This window comes from Rana temporaria, chromosome 11, assembly GCF_905171775.1.
Source record: "Rana temporaria chromosome 11, aRanTem1.1, whole genome shotgun sequence".
Classification (NCBI taxonomy): domain Eukaryota; kingdom Metazoa; phylum Chordata; class Amphibia; order Anura; family Ranidae; genus Rana; species Rana temporaria.
In genome coordinates, this window is record NC_053499.1 from 77,234,456 (window position 1) to 77,254,530 (window position 20,075).

Below are 20,075 nucleotides of genomic sequence, written 5' to 3' on the forward strand. Positions count from 1 at the left end.
AGACAGCCAGCAACTTGCTCATGGGTGGTATAGCATGACTACACAGTGTGGGGGACTGCAGAAAAGGTCTTAATTCCCCAAAGAGAAGCATAATGATATCCTTAGGCCCCTTTCACACATGTTGTCTGATCAGGTCCACCTGTCTGTTTTTCAGGTGGACCTGATAGGACGCTCCATTCACCTCTATGGAGCAGTGGATGTTAGAGTTGACATCCGATCCAATCCAGTGCACCAAATCCAGTATGGAGACCCTATTTTCCATCCATCTGGGGATCGGATGGAATCAGATGAAAATAGACAGGTGGATTTGTTTTAATGCAATCTCCCCATAGAGGAGAGCAGGACACTGACAGGTCAATGGATCGATCCTCGATGAGCAAGTGGAGTCCGTCAAAGCAGATGTGTCCTGTGTGAAAGGGGCCTTGTATAGGTGAAATTTAGAGAGCAATTTCTCTTCAGGGAAATGATCCAGCAAGGTGCACCGCTTAAAGGAACATGGACGTATGACAACTAACCTTCTTCTTCTCCTCTCCGCCCTCAGAACGCCAACAAACTTGCCTCAAACAGCTCCATTAGGGATATAGGGGAGAGCACTGCAATGACCAGCTTGCAAATGAGGTTAGACTAGCCAAATGCTCATTAGATTGTGATTAGCCTGCCCATTCTTTCCATACCCTGCCCATTCAGGTGTGAAGACCAAAGTGATCACTTCCATAAATACTACATGCCTGGACCACTACTTATTTACTGCATGATAGACATAAATAAAATAGATACATTGAATAATATATGCATAAAAAGACCAGATGTATCTTGGTATGTAGTAGCACTCAACGTATTTCATGGTGTTACAGCCACTCATCAGGAGTGTAGTACAACAATATACTGTAAAGAAATATCAATGGTTAAAAGTGCTTTCTAAAAAGGGGAGAGAGGTTATTTAAAAAAAATAAAAATGGTGACAGGTTAATGACTCACAACTCACACTTGGGGGATCTCATGTATTATGAGGAAAACCTGGCTAAACTATTCAACCAGGTGGGCCCTTGTACTACCTAGATGTTGGTAGATCTAAGAAATAAGTAGAACCAGTCTGTAAGGTGTTGGGTGAGCTTTGGACAGTTGTCGCTAAAACAGGTGTTCCCATTGGGATTTTTGTCTGAATGCCGAATATTTATGGCATTAGGGCATCTAGCTGTCAATGGTTGCTAAGGAAGCAGTGGCTGCTTGCAGTCGCTGCATCCATACCAACCAGTTACATCACCTGGCACATTCACTTTCAGTGGGTAACATCAATGCCAAAACATGGCCACATGGCCGCATGGCCATATTTGGACAATGCTGTCAATGGTTGTTAAGGAAGCAGGAACCACTGACACCCGGCCCATTCACTATTATTGAGTGACAACTCTATACAATTCTTTTTTTTTATTAGGCCTCCTACACACGACCGAGTTTCTCGGCAAAAACCAGCAAGAAACTTGCTGGGAGATATTTTTTTGCCGAGGAAACCGGTCGTGTGTACATTTTCGTCGAGAAACTCGACGAGCCAAAAAGAGAGCATATTTCCTTGACGGGAATGGAGAAAACTGGCTTGTCGAGTTCCTCGACAGCCTAACAAGGAACTCAACAAGGAAAACGATGTGTTTCGCCCGTCGAGTTTCTCGGTCGTGTGTATGAGGCCTCATTCTTACTGTAGCATGTGCTACAGCAAACATGACATTTACAAATAAAGAAAAAAATAACTAACTGTTTCAGCACAATTTTTAACATTTTTTGCACATATTTAAAAATCTGAATTTTGGGTTATAAAAATACTTAAAACACCCAAAACACCCAAACATTATATATTTTCTGAAAGCAGAGGACCTGTAGAATAAAAAAAAAATGTTTTTGCAATTTGTTATGTTACACAATATTTGAGCAGCTGTTTATTAAACGCATGTTTTCAGGAAAAAAATGTATTGCAATTCCTTTTAGTGCAAACACACACACTAGAATACCATTTTTTTGGTAAATACAACTGATGAGGTTGCATCAAATAAATAAATATCAGTAAAATTGTGTATACCTGTGATATTATGAAAATATACGGTATGAAAATATACGGTACCCAAAAATCTCCATAGGCGATGCTTTAAAAGCCTTTACAGCTCATCATTTTAGCTGTGGTGCCAGAATTAGTGCTCTCACTCTGACGTTCACTGTGATACCTCACATGAGTGGTTTAATCCTGGTTTACATAGATGTGAGCAACCTGTGCCATGTTTGCATTTTTGGGTATGTTCAGGACAGCAGGGGTTATATAAAAAAAAATTCAATACATCCATTAATTAATTTTTTTTTTTTACTTTTTTTTTTTACTTTATTGCTGTTACAAGGGGTTAAAAAATCCCCATGTGACAGCATTAGACAGGTGACTCTTTATGGAGAGTTTGGAGGTCTAATAGACCCTAATGTCTCCCCTGGCTTCCAAAGTATGCAGCCCAACAGAGAACTATACAACTATACAGCCATCGGACCACTTTCACGTTACAGCCTGGAGTCGGTTGAGAAAAACAAACACAAGTTGATGACTGTTGCAGCCACCAGATTAACCCTTCACTCTCTGGATGTCTGAACTGGTTCATCTGCAGGTAAATTATATTTATTGTTTGTTTACAAAAAAAACAGCAGCACACAAACCTAAAAACAGCACAACAGAGAGAATGCCACGCCTCCACCGCTCAGGTGTAATGACATCACTAGTCAAGCGCCTTACAAAGCGTTTTGCCATCAATCAGCATAGCCAGGCCAACGGGAGCACAGATCAACAAGGATGAATAGAAAGAATAGGATTAATGGAAAGAATCTCCCAAGTTGCATCTAGAGATGAAAAGGCCCCCCAAAAAAATTTCCTGTTTTTTTTTCTCTGAAAACATCAAGTGTGAAATATGTTCTTTTGCAATGATAAATAGTATCTCTGTGACCCCACCCAAGCCCCCGTTATACTTACCTGACCCCTCGAAAGTCCCGCGTGACCCCAAGATCCTCTTCGCCGCTCAGCCTGGCCGCTGATTGGATAGAGTGGATGGATTGAGAGCAGGGCAGCCATTGGCTAGTGCTGCTGTCAATCACATCCAGTGTAACGGTGCGCCGAGGGGTGGGACCGAGTGATACAGTGAGCGGCTATGGCCGCTCGCTGTATTACGGGAGCACGCCCGCAATTACTCACCACCATGCGGGGAGGACCAGAGACAGCCACCGAGGGACCCCAGAAGACGTGGATCAGGGCCACTCTGTGCAAAACAAACTGCACAGTGGAGGTAAGTATAACATGTTTGTTATTTTAAATGACAACATTTTTTTCCTTTACTAACCCTTTAAGTTTAAATTATTGCAAGTTCTCTCAGCTGAAGATAAGAAAATTCTGGAATACAGTTCAAGTAACACTGTACTTTTAAATGCAGTTCTCAAACAAGAGAAATATGAATGTCTGCCACCGAAGGCACTGAAGGGGTGGAATGCTCCAGTTTAGTCTGCTTGTGGACTCCATCTTGTCCCTTCTACAGTTGGGTGATTGTTGGGATACAGTAGATGATAGTTTCTGTCCTCTCAGGATACCATGGAAGAAAAAAAATCTGCAAGACAACAGCATAATGTGCTAGTATGCATTGTATACTAGCACATTATGAAATACTTACCTTAGAACGAAGCAGCAGCGCCCGGTCACCACTGAGGGAGCTTACATGTTCCCTCAGCATGTTTCTTCACTAGCAGCATCTTCAAGTTAGGAAGTGTTACAAACCACTGCCTCCCAAAAATGCACAATACCTTCAGTCATAGAGAATATGACACCGGAAAATCAGAAAAACATTAATTAAGCTCTTGCAGCAGTAATATATGATTCTGGATCAGCATTGCCAATAACTGAAAATTTGAATAAGCTGTACTGTTATTTCAAACATAATAATAAAACTTTCAAATTTTAAAGCTACTCCACACTGATTTTTTTTTTCAGTTTTTCGACAATTTCACAATTTTCCGTAAAAAAAATGGGGTAAAATTTTTTCCCCATGGTTTCAAAATTTCCAAAAATGTTACTCTCTTGTTGCAACACAGACAGCAATATAATTGACAGAAGTTTCAACTCTTTTATATTCTATCCACAAATAAAAAAGTTTTAGTTTTACATATACTTTAAAGGATCACTAAAGGAAAATATTTTTTAAGCTAAATAGCTTCCTTTACCTTACTGCAGTCCTGGTTTCATGTCCTCATTGTTCGTTTTTGCTTTGAAGTAGCTGTAATTCTGCTCTAATCTCCACACTTCCTGCTTGTCTGGCTCCTTATAAAAAAAATCTCATGGCAGCTTTTCACTGTGGTCCAAGCTGTGTGTCTAAAACTCCTCAGAACCAATCAGATTCATTTTAAAAACAAAACACTGCCCTGGATTTGTTTGTTTTTGTTCTTTGTCTCTCTCTACTTCACAGAAACATGAAACCAGTTTACAAAACGAAAGTGAAACTAGAGGCACATTATATGATTGATTTTTATCTAGTTTTAATTATTTTTAAAAGGAATCAGTTAACTTTTATGTCTCTATACCCTGTAAACAGTCATTTCAGCAAAATTTTTTTTTTCCTTTAGTGACCCTTTAAGTTAAAAGTTTTAAAGGGTTTGTTAACCCATTTACTGTATATAAGACTATGCCAGCCCCTCTATTAGAGGCTGGAATAGCACACTATGTACTTAAAAAACGAGCAGTCTAAATACTGAATTTCAGCTGTCTTCAGGCCGTTCACATTACTTTACAGCTCCGACAGATGTCTTCTGCGGGAGAAGCCATGAGCTCCCTCTGACGTCAGCCGGGGAGATCACGTGGCCGCTCCTCTCTTCTGCAGAAGCTCTGTCTCATATCTGTAAAGCAGCTGCGAGTCACGTGACTGGCCTGAAGACAGCTAAAATGTTGTTACTTAGAACACTCATTTTTTTTTAAAATAGAGGGGCTGGCAGTGACAATTGTAGGCTTTTATTTTAATAGCAGTAGCGGTGGGGGGGTGTTGACAGAGACACAGACACAGCTGATAGGCAGGAAGGAGGGGTTGAGGGGGGAGAGAGGAGAGCAGAGCAGGGAAGTGTATGACGGAGGGACGTATTTTGACCACAGTGATCAGGGCTGAGCAGCCATGATTTTCGTGGTCAGAATAGAGAGGGCATACTGTCAATGGTTGCTAAGGAAGCAGTGGCTGCTTGCACTCGCTGCATCCTTACCAACCAGTTACATCACCTGGCACATTCACTTTCAGTGGGTAACATCACGATGACCATCAGACACCCGCAATTGCTCGTTACAGAATGATAACATGGTTGTGTGCGTGTAAACACACATCACGGTTCTCTCAGGGGCGAGGAGACTGACCGTGTTCATACAATGTATGAACACCTATCAAACTCTTCCCCAAGTCCGTCCCATCCCCCTTTCATGCCAGTGACATTTTTACAGTATCAGTGCATTTTTATAGCACTGATCGCTGTATAAATGCCAATGGTCCCAAAAATGTGTCAAAAGTGTCTGCCAAAATGTCACAGTCCCGATACAAATTGCAGATCACCACCATTAATAGTGAAAAAATTTATAATATTAAAAATGCCATAAAACTACCCCCTATTTTGTAGACACTATAACTTTTGCGCAAACCAATCAATATATGTTTATTGCGATTTTTTGCCAAAAATATGTCGAATACATATCGACCTAAAAGAGAATTTTTTTTATTTATTTTTTAAAGTGGGATATTTATTATAGCAAAAAGCAAAAGATATTGTGTTTTTTTTTTCAAAATTGTCGCTCTTCTTTTGTTTTTAGCGCAAAAAATTAAAACTGCAGAGGTGATCAAATACCATTAAAAGAAAGCTCCATTTGTGGGAAAAAAAGGACATCAATTTTGTTTGGGCACAGCGTTGCACAACCGCACAATTGTCAGTTAAAGCGACACAGCGCTGTATCACAAAAAATGGCCTGGTAATTAAGCAGCCAAATCTTCCAGGGCTGATGCGGTTACCTACCTCCCACCCGGCCACTGCACATGTATGGCTGGGTGAGCGCTTCCTCTTTCTGAGTGGACGTTCAGGAACATCCCTCAGAAGGAGGGCGATCGCGCACTCTGTGATTGTCCCTCCTGATCACACGATGGCTGTGTCCAATCACAGCCATCATGTGACGTAAATAGAAAGCCATTTTCTAGGCGATTGGCTGTAAAACTGTTGGACCAGTATGTGAAAACAGCGGATTTAAAAACGAGAGACCTGTACATACATATTGATTTACAAAAGGCAAATAGTTATTTACTTTGCAAGTGAATTTTCCCCAGAGCCTAGTGAATATAATGAAGTTTTGCAAAGAATATCTATTAACCACTTAAGCCTTGGACAAATGGTCAAAGACCAGAGCACTTTTTGAGATTCGGCACTGTGTCGCTTTAACTGACAATTGCGCGGTTGTGCGACGTGGCTCCCAAACAAAATTGACGTTCTTTTTCCCACAAATAGAGCTTTCTTTTGGTGGTATTTGATTATCTCTGCGGTTTTTATTTTTTGCGCTATAAACAAAAATAGAGTGACAATTTTGAAAAAAAGGAAACATTTTTACTTTTTGCTATAATAAATATCCCCAAAAAATATATAATAAAAAAGATTTTTTTCCTCAGTTTAGGTCAATACGTATTCTTCTACGTAATTTTGGTAAAAAATTAGCAAAAAGCGTTTATTGATTGGTTTGCTTAAAAGTTATAGCGTCTACAAAATAGGGGATGGTTTTATGGCATTTTTACTAGTAATGGCGGTGATCAGTGATTTTATCATGACTGCAACATTATGACGGACACATCGGACACTTTTGACGCTATTTTGAGACCATTGTCATTGATACAGCGAACAGTGCTATAAAAATGCACTAATTACTGTAAAAATGACACTGGCAGTGAAGGAGTTAACCAGTAGGGGGCGCTGAAGGGGTTAAGTGTGTCCTAGCGAGTGCTTCTAACTGTAGGGGGGATGGGCTATGCGTGACACAACACTGATCACCGCTCCTGATTACAGGGAGCTGTGATCAGTGTCCTGTCACTAGGAAGATGGGGAAATGCTTGTTTAAATCAGCATTTCCCCGTTCTTCCTCTCCAAAAATTGATCCCGGGAATCCCTGCAGACATCGAGTCCGCGGGACCCGCGGTTCGACTCATAGAGCTTGCGGCAGGCAGGCGCGCCCACAATGCCGCATCTTAAAGGGGACGTACAGGTATATCCATCTGCCCACAGGAGCTATTTTGTCAACGTAAATAGTCGTGCACTGGTCCTTACATTTGAAATATGCATTATAAAAAAAATAATGAATTTTTGCTTGCATATGATTGGCTGATGGAAGTCAGCAGAGCTTCACCTCATTCATTATGTTTTGTGGCAATCTCCTGCGCAAAGTGCAACTTCTCTTACAAAGTGAACTGTTAAATTGCCTTTAATATTTTGCCTTTTCGTAAATCAACCCCACAGTGTGCTATACTCCATAGATAATATTATTGTTTAAAAGTATAAAGAACCATTCTCTCCAAAGAAATCTCTAAAAAAGAAAAAAAAAAAAAACATTTGTTGAAAGAATAAAATGCACCAAAATATTTGCAAAAAAACTGTCTAAGCTACTTATAGCAATATTTTTTTTTTTCTACAGACTTAAAAAAAAACATAAACAGAGTGAGCAGATCAGTTCCTCTGGCTAACAGTTCATTCTTCCATCATGTGTTTTAATAAAAGGACCCTGCATTTGTAAATCTTTTAGAGTACCTATTTATTGTAAACTTAAAAAAATAAAAATAGAAAGAGGAGAAGGGAGCAACATGGCCACACACTACAGTGGCAATCAGTACGAGAGCGCGTTCCACCCCCAGCAACTGCAGAACTGGACCGTCCCGAAACCCTACAAACAGCATCCTTCCACCTATGAAGGCTTCACTCAGTTTATCGCCAATGACAGAGGTCATCTGCTTTCCGGAGTACCCAGGGCCAAGAATGGGGAACATTCATGGGGACGAGGGACATGCCTCTGAAGATCCCTCCTTCTAAACTGAGCCTCACCTCCCGCTCAGCAGACGCATCGAAACGCCTGACACAGTGGGTTGAGAATTCGGACCCTCTCATCAGCGCCTCCAATGGGCTGAGGCTCACCATCACCGGCAAGGCGCAGAAGGCGGGGTCCTGGAAACCAAGTCCAACCCCCAACCAGAAGAGTGGGCGTGCCGCGGGGAGCCCAGAGAAGACGGGAGAGATGGTGGCACAGAGATCACCAGCTGTCACCCCAACTGGCTCTCAGAAAGATGGCCGCAGGAGCTGGCAGGCCCCAGAGGAGGCGGAGCAAGTGCACAGCGGCAGTAGACCGCCATCCCAATGTGACGCTCAGAAAGAAGACTGACACCTCTCTGTGACAACTCCGACTTGCAACTAGGAACTAAAGAATGTTCAATTATCCATAGAGAAAATAAAAATGTTGACATTAAAAAAAAAAAAAAAAATAATAATAATAATAATAATAAATAAATCTTAGATTGATAACCACTTGGGCGTTTAATGCGATTTCAAGGCCGCTGATCATTGCACTTGAAGAATACTTAGAATTCCTTGGGGAGAAAAAATATATAGGTGAGGTTGAATAAAAAAAATCTAAAAATCATCAGGATTGCAGGACAAATAATGAACAAACAACAAAGACACCTCATTCCTCATTTCCCAGAGAAGAGTTTCTGAAATAGTTAAAGGATAATTCCAATACAAGAGAGAGCCAGGAGTTGAAAGGAGTTTTTAGTGTAAAGTTGATGAAATCATAGCTTAGTATCTGTGTTTGTGTGAGGCAGGAATTATCTCATTCCTTTCACGTGTGTTTGTCTATGATCCTCCACTCAAGTATGTGATTGGATTTGAGCTCAACAAAAACCTTAAATTACACACCTATTATGCTTGAGCTAAGCTGAGCATCACAGTGCAGGGGAAAGCTCCTGGCTGCTCTTTTTGGCTGAGTTTGATCCAGTTTCCCCCTATCACCCACAAGCTGATGAATGAGTAATAGGATTAGAGATTAGAGAGCCTTGTCAAAAATGGTGTACTTGTCAGATTTGGTGCGTTCACAAAAGGTCCATAGTGATGGATAGGTGCTCTATAATACAGTGACATATGTTGAACTTGGCAAAAGATGCTGTTTTAGCAGCAAGTTTCCATGCTCTGCTTCAATGACAAAGCATCACCCTTTGACTGGACTTTTTGTGATATCTGTTGCCGGTATTCTGTCGTTTGCTAAGGTTCATCACTAATACATTTCACAGACAGATAAAAAGGTATGAAATATGGAGGGTGAGCCTGACAATGTGGGAGGCTGATTGCAACATATACAGGTTGTTTACTAAGATTAGAATGCAATAGAGCTGAATGCGAGCACAGAAATATGTAGATGTCCAGCAGGTAGTATACAGCATGAATAACAAGGAGTAGCAGGAAAATAAAACAGGTTTCTAGCAAATGCTTTCCAAAATTCTAGTAAATTTACACAGCAATGCAAAAATGTGCAAAAATGTGTTTTTATTATATATATATATATATATATATATATATATATATATATATATATATATATATATATATATATAGTCATAATCCATGTCTCACTGAGGTCACTGGGCCCTGCTACCCCGTTGTCACTAACATTTGTCTTGGCTGGGAGAAGCATTAAGGCTCCTTTCACATGGGGCAGTGGAGGTGCGGTGATGGTATAGCGGCGCAATTTTTAGAGCTGCTATACCGTTGCATTCACCCTGATATTCAGCCGATAACGTTGAGGTTTTAACCCCCGCTAGCGGGCGAAAAAGAATTAATGCCGCCGGCAATGCGCCTCTGTAGAGGCGCATTGCCGGAGGAATTACCGCGGTTTCCCATTGATTTCAATGGGAAGGAGCGGTATGGGAGCAGTAAACACCCCGCTCCTATACCGTTCCAAAGATGCGGCTAGCAGGACTTTTGGAGCGGTCCTGCTAGCGCACCCCTTCAGTGTGAAAGCCTTCGGGCTTTCACATTGAAGCCTGCAGGGCACAATTTTTTCAGGCGGTATAGCAGCGCCTGAAAATCGTGTCAGTGTGAAAGGGGCCTAAGGGAGATTAGATCAACATGTACAAATACATAGGTGACCCAAATTGTGAACTTGGTGCAGTTTTTGACTTTAACCCTCCTAGCGGTATTCCCGAGTCTGACTCTGGGTGAGATTTTCATACCAAAAGCGGTAACCCCGAGTCAGACTCGGGCTTGCCTCGCTGCAGCAGCAGACAAAGTTACTTACATTGTCCCTGGATCCAGCGATGCCACCGCGCTGTGTGAGTGAGTGGGACCTCGCTCGATTCACACAGTGTCCTCCTGTGCCGCCGATCTCCATTCCCTGCGACGTTACGACGCACGGGAGCGGAAAACGGCGCCAAATTCAAAAACGTAAACAAACACATTACATACAGTATACTGCAATCTTATAGATTACATTACTGTATGTAAAAAATACACACCCCCCTTGTCCCTAGTGGTCTGCCCAGTGCCCTACATGTACTTTTTTATATAATAAAAGCGGTTCTTTCTCCCTGCAAACTGTAGATTGTCCATAGCAACCAAAAGTGTCCCTTTATGTCAAAAATGGTTTTAGAGCAGCTAGAAAACAGCGATAGGGGAAATTCGTCATAAAAAAATAAAAGTAATGACAGTGACAATTCTGCAACTGAGCAAATTTCAGTGATTTTGAGTTGATTACATTATTGAATAATTTTTATTATAATTATATTATTACTTGTTATAATTATTTATAATTATTTATTATATTATAATTTATGATTTTGTTTTTAAAAAAATGTCATACCCGGGATGCCTACTAGTCTCTTGTTTGGTCAGATTTAAGTGAGTTATTCCTAAGAATTACAGGCCTACAGTATAAAACGCCAAATTTCCTTGTAATGGTACCGCTTTCAGCACCTTTTTTCTGAAATAATCATACCGCAAGGGAGGTTAAGGTCATTACAAAGGAAGGACAATTAGGAACTATTTACGCCTGAAGTAAAAGAGATTGAACCTGCACATATCAAAAGACTTTCTTACAGTAAGGCCAGCCATATACGGTTCCAATCTTAGCCGGATCAGCAGAAACCAGCCAAGATTCGAACCGTTAATGGGCAGGCTGTCAGAAACCATGAATCAGACCAAGATAGAAGTACAGTTAAATTACACTTGTTTAATAATAAAAATAAAAAGATACACCGAGTAAGCTTAGTCAAAACATAGCTAGAGTCCAGGAACCGGATAGTCAGCCAAGCCAAAGTCAGAGACCCAGAGATCTACGTAGTAGAACAGCAAGCAGGATCAGGAGCCAGAAGGGATGTCAGCCGAGCAAAGCCTTCAATAGGAACGCAGGAGAAAGTCTCTCTGATATTGACCAAGGCGAAGGCAGAGAGCAAATGAGCTGGAAGGCTTAAGTAGGCAGGACTGACGAGCAGGATCATCAACATGTGAGTCACTGTGGAGAGATAGGAGCTAGTAATTAGCCGACAGCTGAGCGTCCAGCTCAGACAAGGAAGAGCTGAGTCCAAGTTGATCGATCAACGTGGGTACAACCAGCCGTATTCTTTTGTGATTATCGCTAGCGGGTGTAGCATCACTGTCTTCTACCTGTGGGGACAACCTACCCCTCATGCCCTTGACTCCCCCTGGGAGAAGGCAATTGCTCTGTAGGAGGGGTTCCCCTGTCACCACTGTCTGTGTTGATGGGGGGATTGTGTGAAATCCATGGTTGCAAGAAAGAAATCGGCACCATGTCAGTTAAAATAAGAAGCTTTAATGGACTCAAAATAGGCTTTTCTGTGTGAATCTATTTAGAGAAGCTAATTGCTGGACTAGAAGAGTTACTAGTCAGCAGCATATGCATGAACAATCTTATTTTGAATCTAGAAGAAGAAGCCTGTGTGTTGTGAGCAGCCTAACCCGAGCCAGTGAGCTCTCTGGATGTTTTTGTCATCTCACTACTTGCATGAACTCACATCAAAATCCCATCACCTCTTTAATGTAATATATACTTTGTCAGAGGTTTTAACTCTCCCTACACAACTAAAATTAACTTTTTATTTATTGTCCGATTGGAGAGATTTTGTTCTTTAACCCCTTCCTGCCCCAGCCTAATGCAAAATGACAGCTGAGAAGGACACCTGTTATTCTGTGGGGACATCAAATATCGTCCTCCTAGGAACACGGGCTGCGCTCTGGCATTATCTGTCACCAGTAAACACAGCAGATGCTCGCTGCCGGTACCATGTGATCGCTCTGACCAATCACAACAGAGCACAATTGTACAATGACAATTGTGCACAATGAATAGCTTTGATTCATGCCATTGTGTTTAATCACTGTTTGATTGGTCACAGTGATCACATGGCATAGTCTTGGCCAATCACATTCCATCTGTACCCTCTGATTAGCTGTGACCAATTTCAAAGTTGGATGGCATTTGTCCCCCTTAAAAGGATACAGGATTGGATAGATTCTCTACCCACAAGTCAAGAGAAGATCTTCCACACAGAGATTATGTTTCAACCAATGTCTGAAGAGTTGTGTTCAGTTTGTTTTTTCAGTCTTGTGCTAGTACACATTCTGCTTTTGTGTTTAATTTTCCTCACAAGAAGGCACATGTTCACCCTATTTACTAGCATTCACTTTGCAAAGTGGCCTTTAACTTTGCTAGGTGAACAGCCTCCACTATGATAGTATATTAACACCATTGGCTCCACACTCTAAAACATTAATTAGTGCCTGACTTCTTTTACTTTATCTTTTACATGAAGCCAGATGTCCATCTACAGTGTGTCTGTAAGCAAGCATGTAAACAAGTGTCTGTAAGCAGATATAAACTTGAATATGAGAAATACAATGGGGTTGATTTACTAAAACTGGAGAGTGCAAAATCTGGTGCAACTTCCGCATAGAAATAAATTAGCTACCAGTTTTTTTTTTGTCAAATCTGAAGTTAGAAGCTGCTTGGCTACTATGCACAGCTGCACCATATTTTGCACGCTCCAGTTTTAGTAAATCAACCCCCAATGTAAGAGATGGAAAAAAGAGCAATCGATTGAAGCCCACATTTCTTTTCATCTGCTACTTCCTTAATGTGAAGATTCTGACTGCAGATTGGAAACATTTTACTTCCATCTGTGCCTCTGGGTCAGGTAGTATAGAGAAATTTCCCTGCATGAACACAAACAACAACAAAAAATCCTAAAAAAAAACCCAGAACAAAACAAAACAAAAACAATAAGCAAGCAAAGCTTCCAGGGGTTTTAACTGTTTCCTACTCTAGCCAAAGCTGTAAAACACAACAAAATGGATTTACATACATCTACTACAGCTGTATTATTCCCTATCAATTCAAAGTGCAATATTGTAGGCAAACACACAATAACAGTCTCTTAAAAATTTGAGGCAGAAATATTTGCAACTGTGTGTTTGTGTACAGTCTTACCTAACCCCCAAAACAAGAACTTTTTATCAGTCCTTAGATGTGGGGGCTGCATTACCTTTCTACAGTATTGTTAACCTTTTTTTGCTTGCTGGTAATTCTGCCAGTAATATCCTAGGGTGGGAGCAGTTTTTGAACATACTAGGGTTGATCTATTAAAGGCAAATATACTGTGTACTTTGCAAAGTGTAGTTGACCTTAGTAAATGAGGTAAATTTCCACTTTGCAAAGAATACCCAATCACGTGCATGTAAAATAAATAAAAAAACAGCATTTTTGCTTGCACATGGTTGAATGATGGAAGTCAGCAGAACTAAGCTGTGCAGCAACTGCACGTTGCAAAGCGCATAATCATTCTTAAGTTAATTAATCCTCTTGTATCAAGACAACAGAAACAGGTCAGAACAACATAAATTGCATCCTCTCCTCTTTATTAATACATAGAGGGCTGGGGTTCTGTAGTACTCACAGATAACTAGGAACTACTATATGTAAGGACCCTTTCACACAAGTTTTCTGGTCAGTTTGTTGGTTTTTCAGGTGGACCTGATCAGCTCTATGGGGTCTATGGCAGTGGTTCATCAACTCCTGTTCTCAGGACCCACTAACAGGCCAGGTTTGCAAGATAACTGAAATACATCACAGGTGATATAATTTGCTGCTCAGGGATTGCAGTATTCTAGTCTGCATCTCCCCAAGGTAATACTTAAAATGTGGCCTGTTAGGACAGGAATTGAGAACCACTGGTCTATGGGGAGATTGATGTAAACAGACATGGGTTCATTTACACATGCCTACCTCCAGGTCCATCCAGGTATAAAAATAAAATGGAACAGGACTACATCCTTTTCCAATTTTCCAGGCTTAAACATGATGAATCATGGGTGACCTAATGTAGACACAAGTCTGGCATCCTATAGAGCTATCATTCTGACACAAAATGAACATGTATGGATGTAAACAAACTGACATCCATCCCACTCAGCACCAATTCAGCAGGGGATCTGCTCACAGATCCCCTGCTGAATAGAAAGAATCCTGTGACACCATGTGAAAGGGTCTTAGCTGATAAGAATGCAACATGGGCAAGATTGCAAGATCAGCAGTTATTATTTTGGATTAATCAAACAGATACAGAATACATTCTCAATGGTATATTAAACAGAGCAAAATGGAGCATCTAAGAAAAGCTCACTGTTAGGATTTACATATACTTAAACTGTTTTCTTTTCAATCAAAACAGTCCCTCCAAATGAGGTACAATTGTATTCCACTTGGAATATTTCCAGGCCAGGTAAACGAAATTAAAAACCTAAAGTTGATTGTTTTTGGTAGATTGCACAATTCTTCTCCCTGGGTTTAGAAATGGTCCATTGGGGCCTCCACGATTTAAAAGATGTTTCTTAGTTCCATGCAAAAAAGGAAATAATCAATAATACAAGTAGCTTCTTAGCAGGCTGATCAGTACCGCTTCTGATCCCAAGGAAAGGCAGCACTAATATCAGGCAGGTAGAGAAAAGACCAAATGTGCAAATTAACCTCCCTGGCGGTATGATTCTGTCAGAAAAAACATGCTAAAAGCGGTACCATTATTTGCAAGAAAATTTGGCGTTTTATATTGTAGGTCTGTAATTTTTAGAAATAACTCACTTAAATCTGACCAAACAAGATTCTAATAGGCATCCCAGGTATGACATTTTTTTAAAAACAAAATTATAAATTATAATATAATAAATAGTTATAAATAATTATAACAAATAATAATATAATTATAATAAAAATTATTCAATAATGTAATCAAATCAAAATCACTGAAATTTGCTCAGTTGCAGAATTGCTGCTGTCATTATTTTTTTTTTTTTATGACGAATTTCCCCACAAATCGCTATCGCACAATTCTGCAAGTGATTATAATTTATTATCGCTGTTTTTTAGCTGATCTAAAACTATTTTTGACATAAAGGGACACTTTTGGTTGCTATGGACAATCTACAGTTTGCAGGGAGAAAGAAACGTTTTTATTATATAAAATGACATGCATGACACAGGACAGACCACTAGGGACAAGGGGGGTGTGTTTTTTTTACATACAGTACTGTAATCTATAAGATTACAGTATACTGTATGTAAGGTGTTTGTTTACTTTTTTGAATTTGGCGCCGTTCTCCGTCCCCGTGCGTCGTAACGTCGCAGGGAACGGAGATCGGCGTCACACGGAGGCACTGTGTGAATCGAGCGAGGTCCCGCTCGCTCACACAGCGCGGTGGCATCGCTGGATCCAGGGACAAGGTAAGTAACTTGTGCCTGTGGATCTAGCGAGGCAAGCCCGAGTCTGACTCGGGGTTTCCGCTCGCAGCAGGAAAATCTAACCCCGAGTCAGACTCGGGAAGACCGCCAGGCAGGTTAAAAAGCAAAAGACATTGGGTGCACCCTAGAGTATGACGACGTGTACATAAGATGAAGGTAATACATGTACCTACAGTATGTCCATTGGAAACATGTCTATCAAAGTTGCCCAGGGAAAGAGCAATCTGGTATTTGGTAAGTAGGGGATCTTTCCAGCTGTTTTGGCTAAAGAACATCAACAAACCACTATTAAAGTATTAAATGGATTGGAAAGCTTTATTTTTTTATTATTAAAATAATAGGATGCTATACTTACCTGCTCTATGCAAAGGTTTTGCACAGAGCAGCCCCTATCCTTTTTTTCTAGGGTCCCCCACCAGCGCTCCTTGCTCCTTCTCTTCGTCGAGCACCCCCATAGAAAGCAACTTTCTATGGGTGCACTCGTAGGGGTTGGATCACAAGCTGCCTTATCTGAGCATATAGATACAGACAGTGTGTCTCAGCCCCTCCCCCACTTCATCATCACAACATTTGATTGACAGCAGTGGGAGCCAATAACTCCCGCTGCTATCAATCTGCCCTGTGAGGAGGGAGAGAGTGGAGAGTGCCGCTGCCTTTGTGCACAGTACGGAATTGAAATTGGTCTCAGGTAAGTATAAGTGGTGCTCTATGGGATCCTGCCGCACAGAAGAATTTGTTTTTACCTTAATGCATAGAATGCATTAAGGTAAAAAATCTTAAGGCTTTAAAACCACTTTAACCAAGAAAGATTTAATATAGTTAAGAACAATGGTTATTCTCACACGTTGGAGGGTTAGGCCCCGTACACACGTCCGAGGAACTCGACGTGCCAAACACATCGAGTTCCTCGTCGAGTTCAGTGTGGAAGCCGCCGAGGAGCTCGGCGGGCCGATTTTCCTCATTGAACAACGAGAAAATAGAGAACATGTTCTCTTTTCGGCCCGACGAGTTCCTCGTCGGCTTCCTCGCTGAAAAGTGTACACATGACCGAGTTTCTCGGCAGAATCCAGCTCCGACCGAGTTTCTGGCTGAATTCTGCCGAGAAACTCGTTCGTGTGTACGGGGCCTTAGACATTACTTGTAAGTGCAGGGGATCTTTGATGGGTCTTGTCATTTCTAATGCCGCGTACACGCGGTCGTTTTATGTGATGAAAAAAAATGACGTTTTTAAAAACGTCACTTTAATTGACCGTGTGTGGGGGAAAACTTTGTTTTATGTCTTCTAAAAAACGACCAAAAAAAATTGAAGCATGCTTCAATTTTATGTGTCGTTTTTCAAAACGTAAACTTTTACTTCACAGAAATTGACCGTGTGTAGCAAAAACGTCGTTTAAAACGACGTTTTTCCACCCGCGCATGCCCAGAAGCTAGTTATGAAGCGAGCTTCAATGGAAAAATGTGGTGAACGTAACCTCGCTTTGCTAGAACATTGTGAGAAAAACTGACAAATTGAAGTTTCAAAAACGTCGTTTTTTACTTCACAGAAAATGTCGTTTTTTTTCATCACATAAAGTGATGGTGTGTATGCGGCATAAGATCTCCTGCACTGGGAGAAACAATACCTGGATTACAGCCATAACATCATCCAGAGTCCATTTACAGGCACTGTCTAACTTTCCAACATGTATTTGTAATCTTTGATTTTTATCAAATCTCTCAATTTTTTTCCATAATTTTGTATTTATTGAAGTTTTCAGAAAAGAACATAGGTGACAATGACACAATGATACAAGTGAAAAGATCATAACATTATGATAATACTTCTCATAAAAGAAAGACATAAAAGTAAGGCAATTAAATCACTGCCTAGAGCGGTTAACATAATACACCATTGTGTTTTTTTGGTGTTCCTTAAAGTGAAATTAAACCTAAAAAATGCAGACAGGTAGGCTTTTTATGAATGAAGAGACCATGTTGGTCTCATCTGTCATGAATCACTCTCCCTGCGTGTCAGCATTTATGTACACTGAGCCATGCACATGCAGCTTAGTGTTCATTTACAGCACCAATCTGTATCGAGATGATATAACTCCTGTGCCATCATGATGTCACTGTGGCCTGACCAACCAAGTGGCTGAGGAGTCAGAACATAGAAAGAAGACACACGGAGAAGAGGGCAGCACCTGTGAATGACAGGAGAGCTGACAGATCAGCGCTGGAGGGGATCGCTTACCAGGTAAGTCTGACATAATGTGCTAATATGCTATATATACTAGCAGATTATAGCTAAAAATTCCTGAGGCCCAATTACAGTATAATGCTTTCGATGACCTTCTACAACAACATTCTTTCTGTAGGGACACACTGAGGCCTCGTACACACGACCGGGGAACTCGACGGGCGAAACATATCGTTTTGCTCGTCGGATTCCTTGTTAGGCTGTCGAGGAACTCGATGTGCCAATTTTCTCCATTCCCGTCGAGGAAAAAGAGAACATGCTCTCTTTTTGGCTCGACGAGTTCCTCGACAGTTTCCTCGTCAAAAAATGTACACACGACCAGTTTCCTCGGCAAAAAAAAAAAAAACAGCAAGTTTCTTGCTGTTTTTTGTAGAGAAAGTCGGTCGTGTGTACGAGGCCTGACAGCCATTATCTCAATGCTGCCCAAGCCAAATACAAATCACACCACTTGGTACAATTATAAGCCCATATCCCTGCTGAATCTGGATATCAAACTACTGGCAAAAATTCTAGCTTATAGTCTTAAACCCATCATTGACCATCAACTCCATAAAGACTAGGTAGGCTTCATTTCATGCCGACCAGCAAGCAATAACGTGCAAGGAGTAATTATATTGCAGCACTTAGCGTGTAAGCGACAGATTTGTCTCCACCTGTTATCCTTGGACATAACAAAAGCCTTTTCCTGGGCTTATTTGCAATACATTTTGCGGAAAAGGGGTTTTGTCCCCAATTTACTCAGGTGGATAACATCTCTATATGATCACCTTCAGGCTTATATCAAGTATTCTGGTTTACGTTTGGAGCAGTTCCCTCCTGCTCTTGGCACCAGACAGGGCTTTCCGCTTTCTCCCCTAATTTTTGCTCTGGCATTACAGCCCTTAGTACTATAGATTCGGGCTAACCAGGATATTAAGGGTGCTAAAGTTTCTGTCACTAAAACCTGTGTCTTTTTGCTGATGATGCTTTAATGTTTATTGCTGCACCTTCGCACCACGCTGCCTAATTTACTCAAAAACGTGATATTGTTTCTCATTAGTGTCTGGCTTAGAGGTCAATCAACATAAATTTATGGTGCTCAATGTGTATAATGTGTCTCTACCAATGGCAGAGATGGCACACCTCCAGGAAACCTTTCTGTTTCAGTGGACTACTTCTTCCCTCCCCTATATGGTGGTTAAACTAACCAGCAGCCCTTCCGTTTATAATGTCAATCATCTTCCCATGCTCAACAAGCTCCCCTTCCTTATGTATATCCGGCAATCTCTTTGTGTATCTTGGCTAGGTCGCATTGCAGCTATTAAAATATCCTTGCTGCCCTAGACCCTTTATCTCTTTTGGGGTGCTCTCTTACTACTTTTGCGCTCTACAGTGCCGAGTACATACATATATATGGGGTTCTATCAAACCAAGAGTCCCTAGAGCTGTGCTTTTATGCAGGAGGCTGAACAGTGGTTTGGGGTGCCTAAGTATTATCAAACGACCCAGTTAGCCCCAATAACCCTTTACTATGCAACCAGTGAAGTCCCACTGTGGGTGGGTCTTGAAACCATGGATCTTGACCCAGTTCTGATGGTTGCTATCCCCCTGTTTGTTTCCAGTAATGTGGAGAGAGGGGCACTCATGCCCATATTAGGTGGACATGTCCGACCATGCAGCAGTTTTCAAAATGGAATCTACCTTGGTTATGCTACGCTTGTCACCTGACCCTGCATTTGCCTTGCTTAATTATTATGATCATGATTTACCTAGGGCTCAGCTGAAACTCTTTTTTTGAAAGCATCCAAACAAACAATAGCAAGAGCCTGGAAGACCTCAACACTTTGTATCCTGGAGACTAAAAATAGAATTATACAGGCTATGATACAAAGTAAAATTGAGGCCACAATACTGGACAAAATTCCTAAACATCTCAAAGTCTGGCAACCTTGGGTGAACCAGTTGTCTCCTTTGACTTTGACTCCTCACATCTAGAGCCAT

General features: G+C 41.0%; 1 protein-coding gene across 1 annotated transcript; it reads left to right on the plus strand.

Moving 5' to 3' along the window:
• Positions 1-7,848: 7,848 nt before the first annotated feature.
• On the plus strand, positions 7,849-8,540 carry LOC120916910 (protein Flattop-like). Its single transcript, XM_040327851.1, has one exon. It carries the CDS (start codon positions 8,054-8,056, stop codon positions 8,438-8,440), a length of 387 nt encoding a protein of 128 aa, XP_040183785.1. The 5' UTR covers positions 7,849-8,053; the 3' UTR covers positions 8,441-8,540.
• Positions 8,541-20,075: the final 11,535 nt, after the last annotated feature.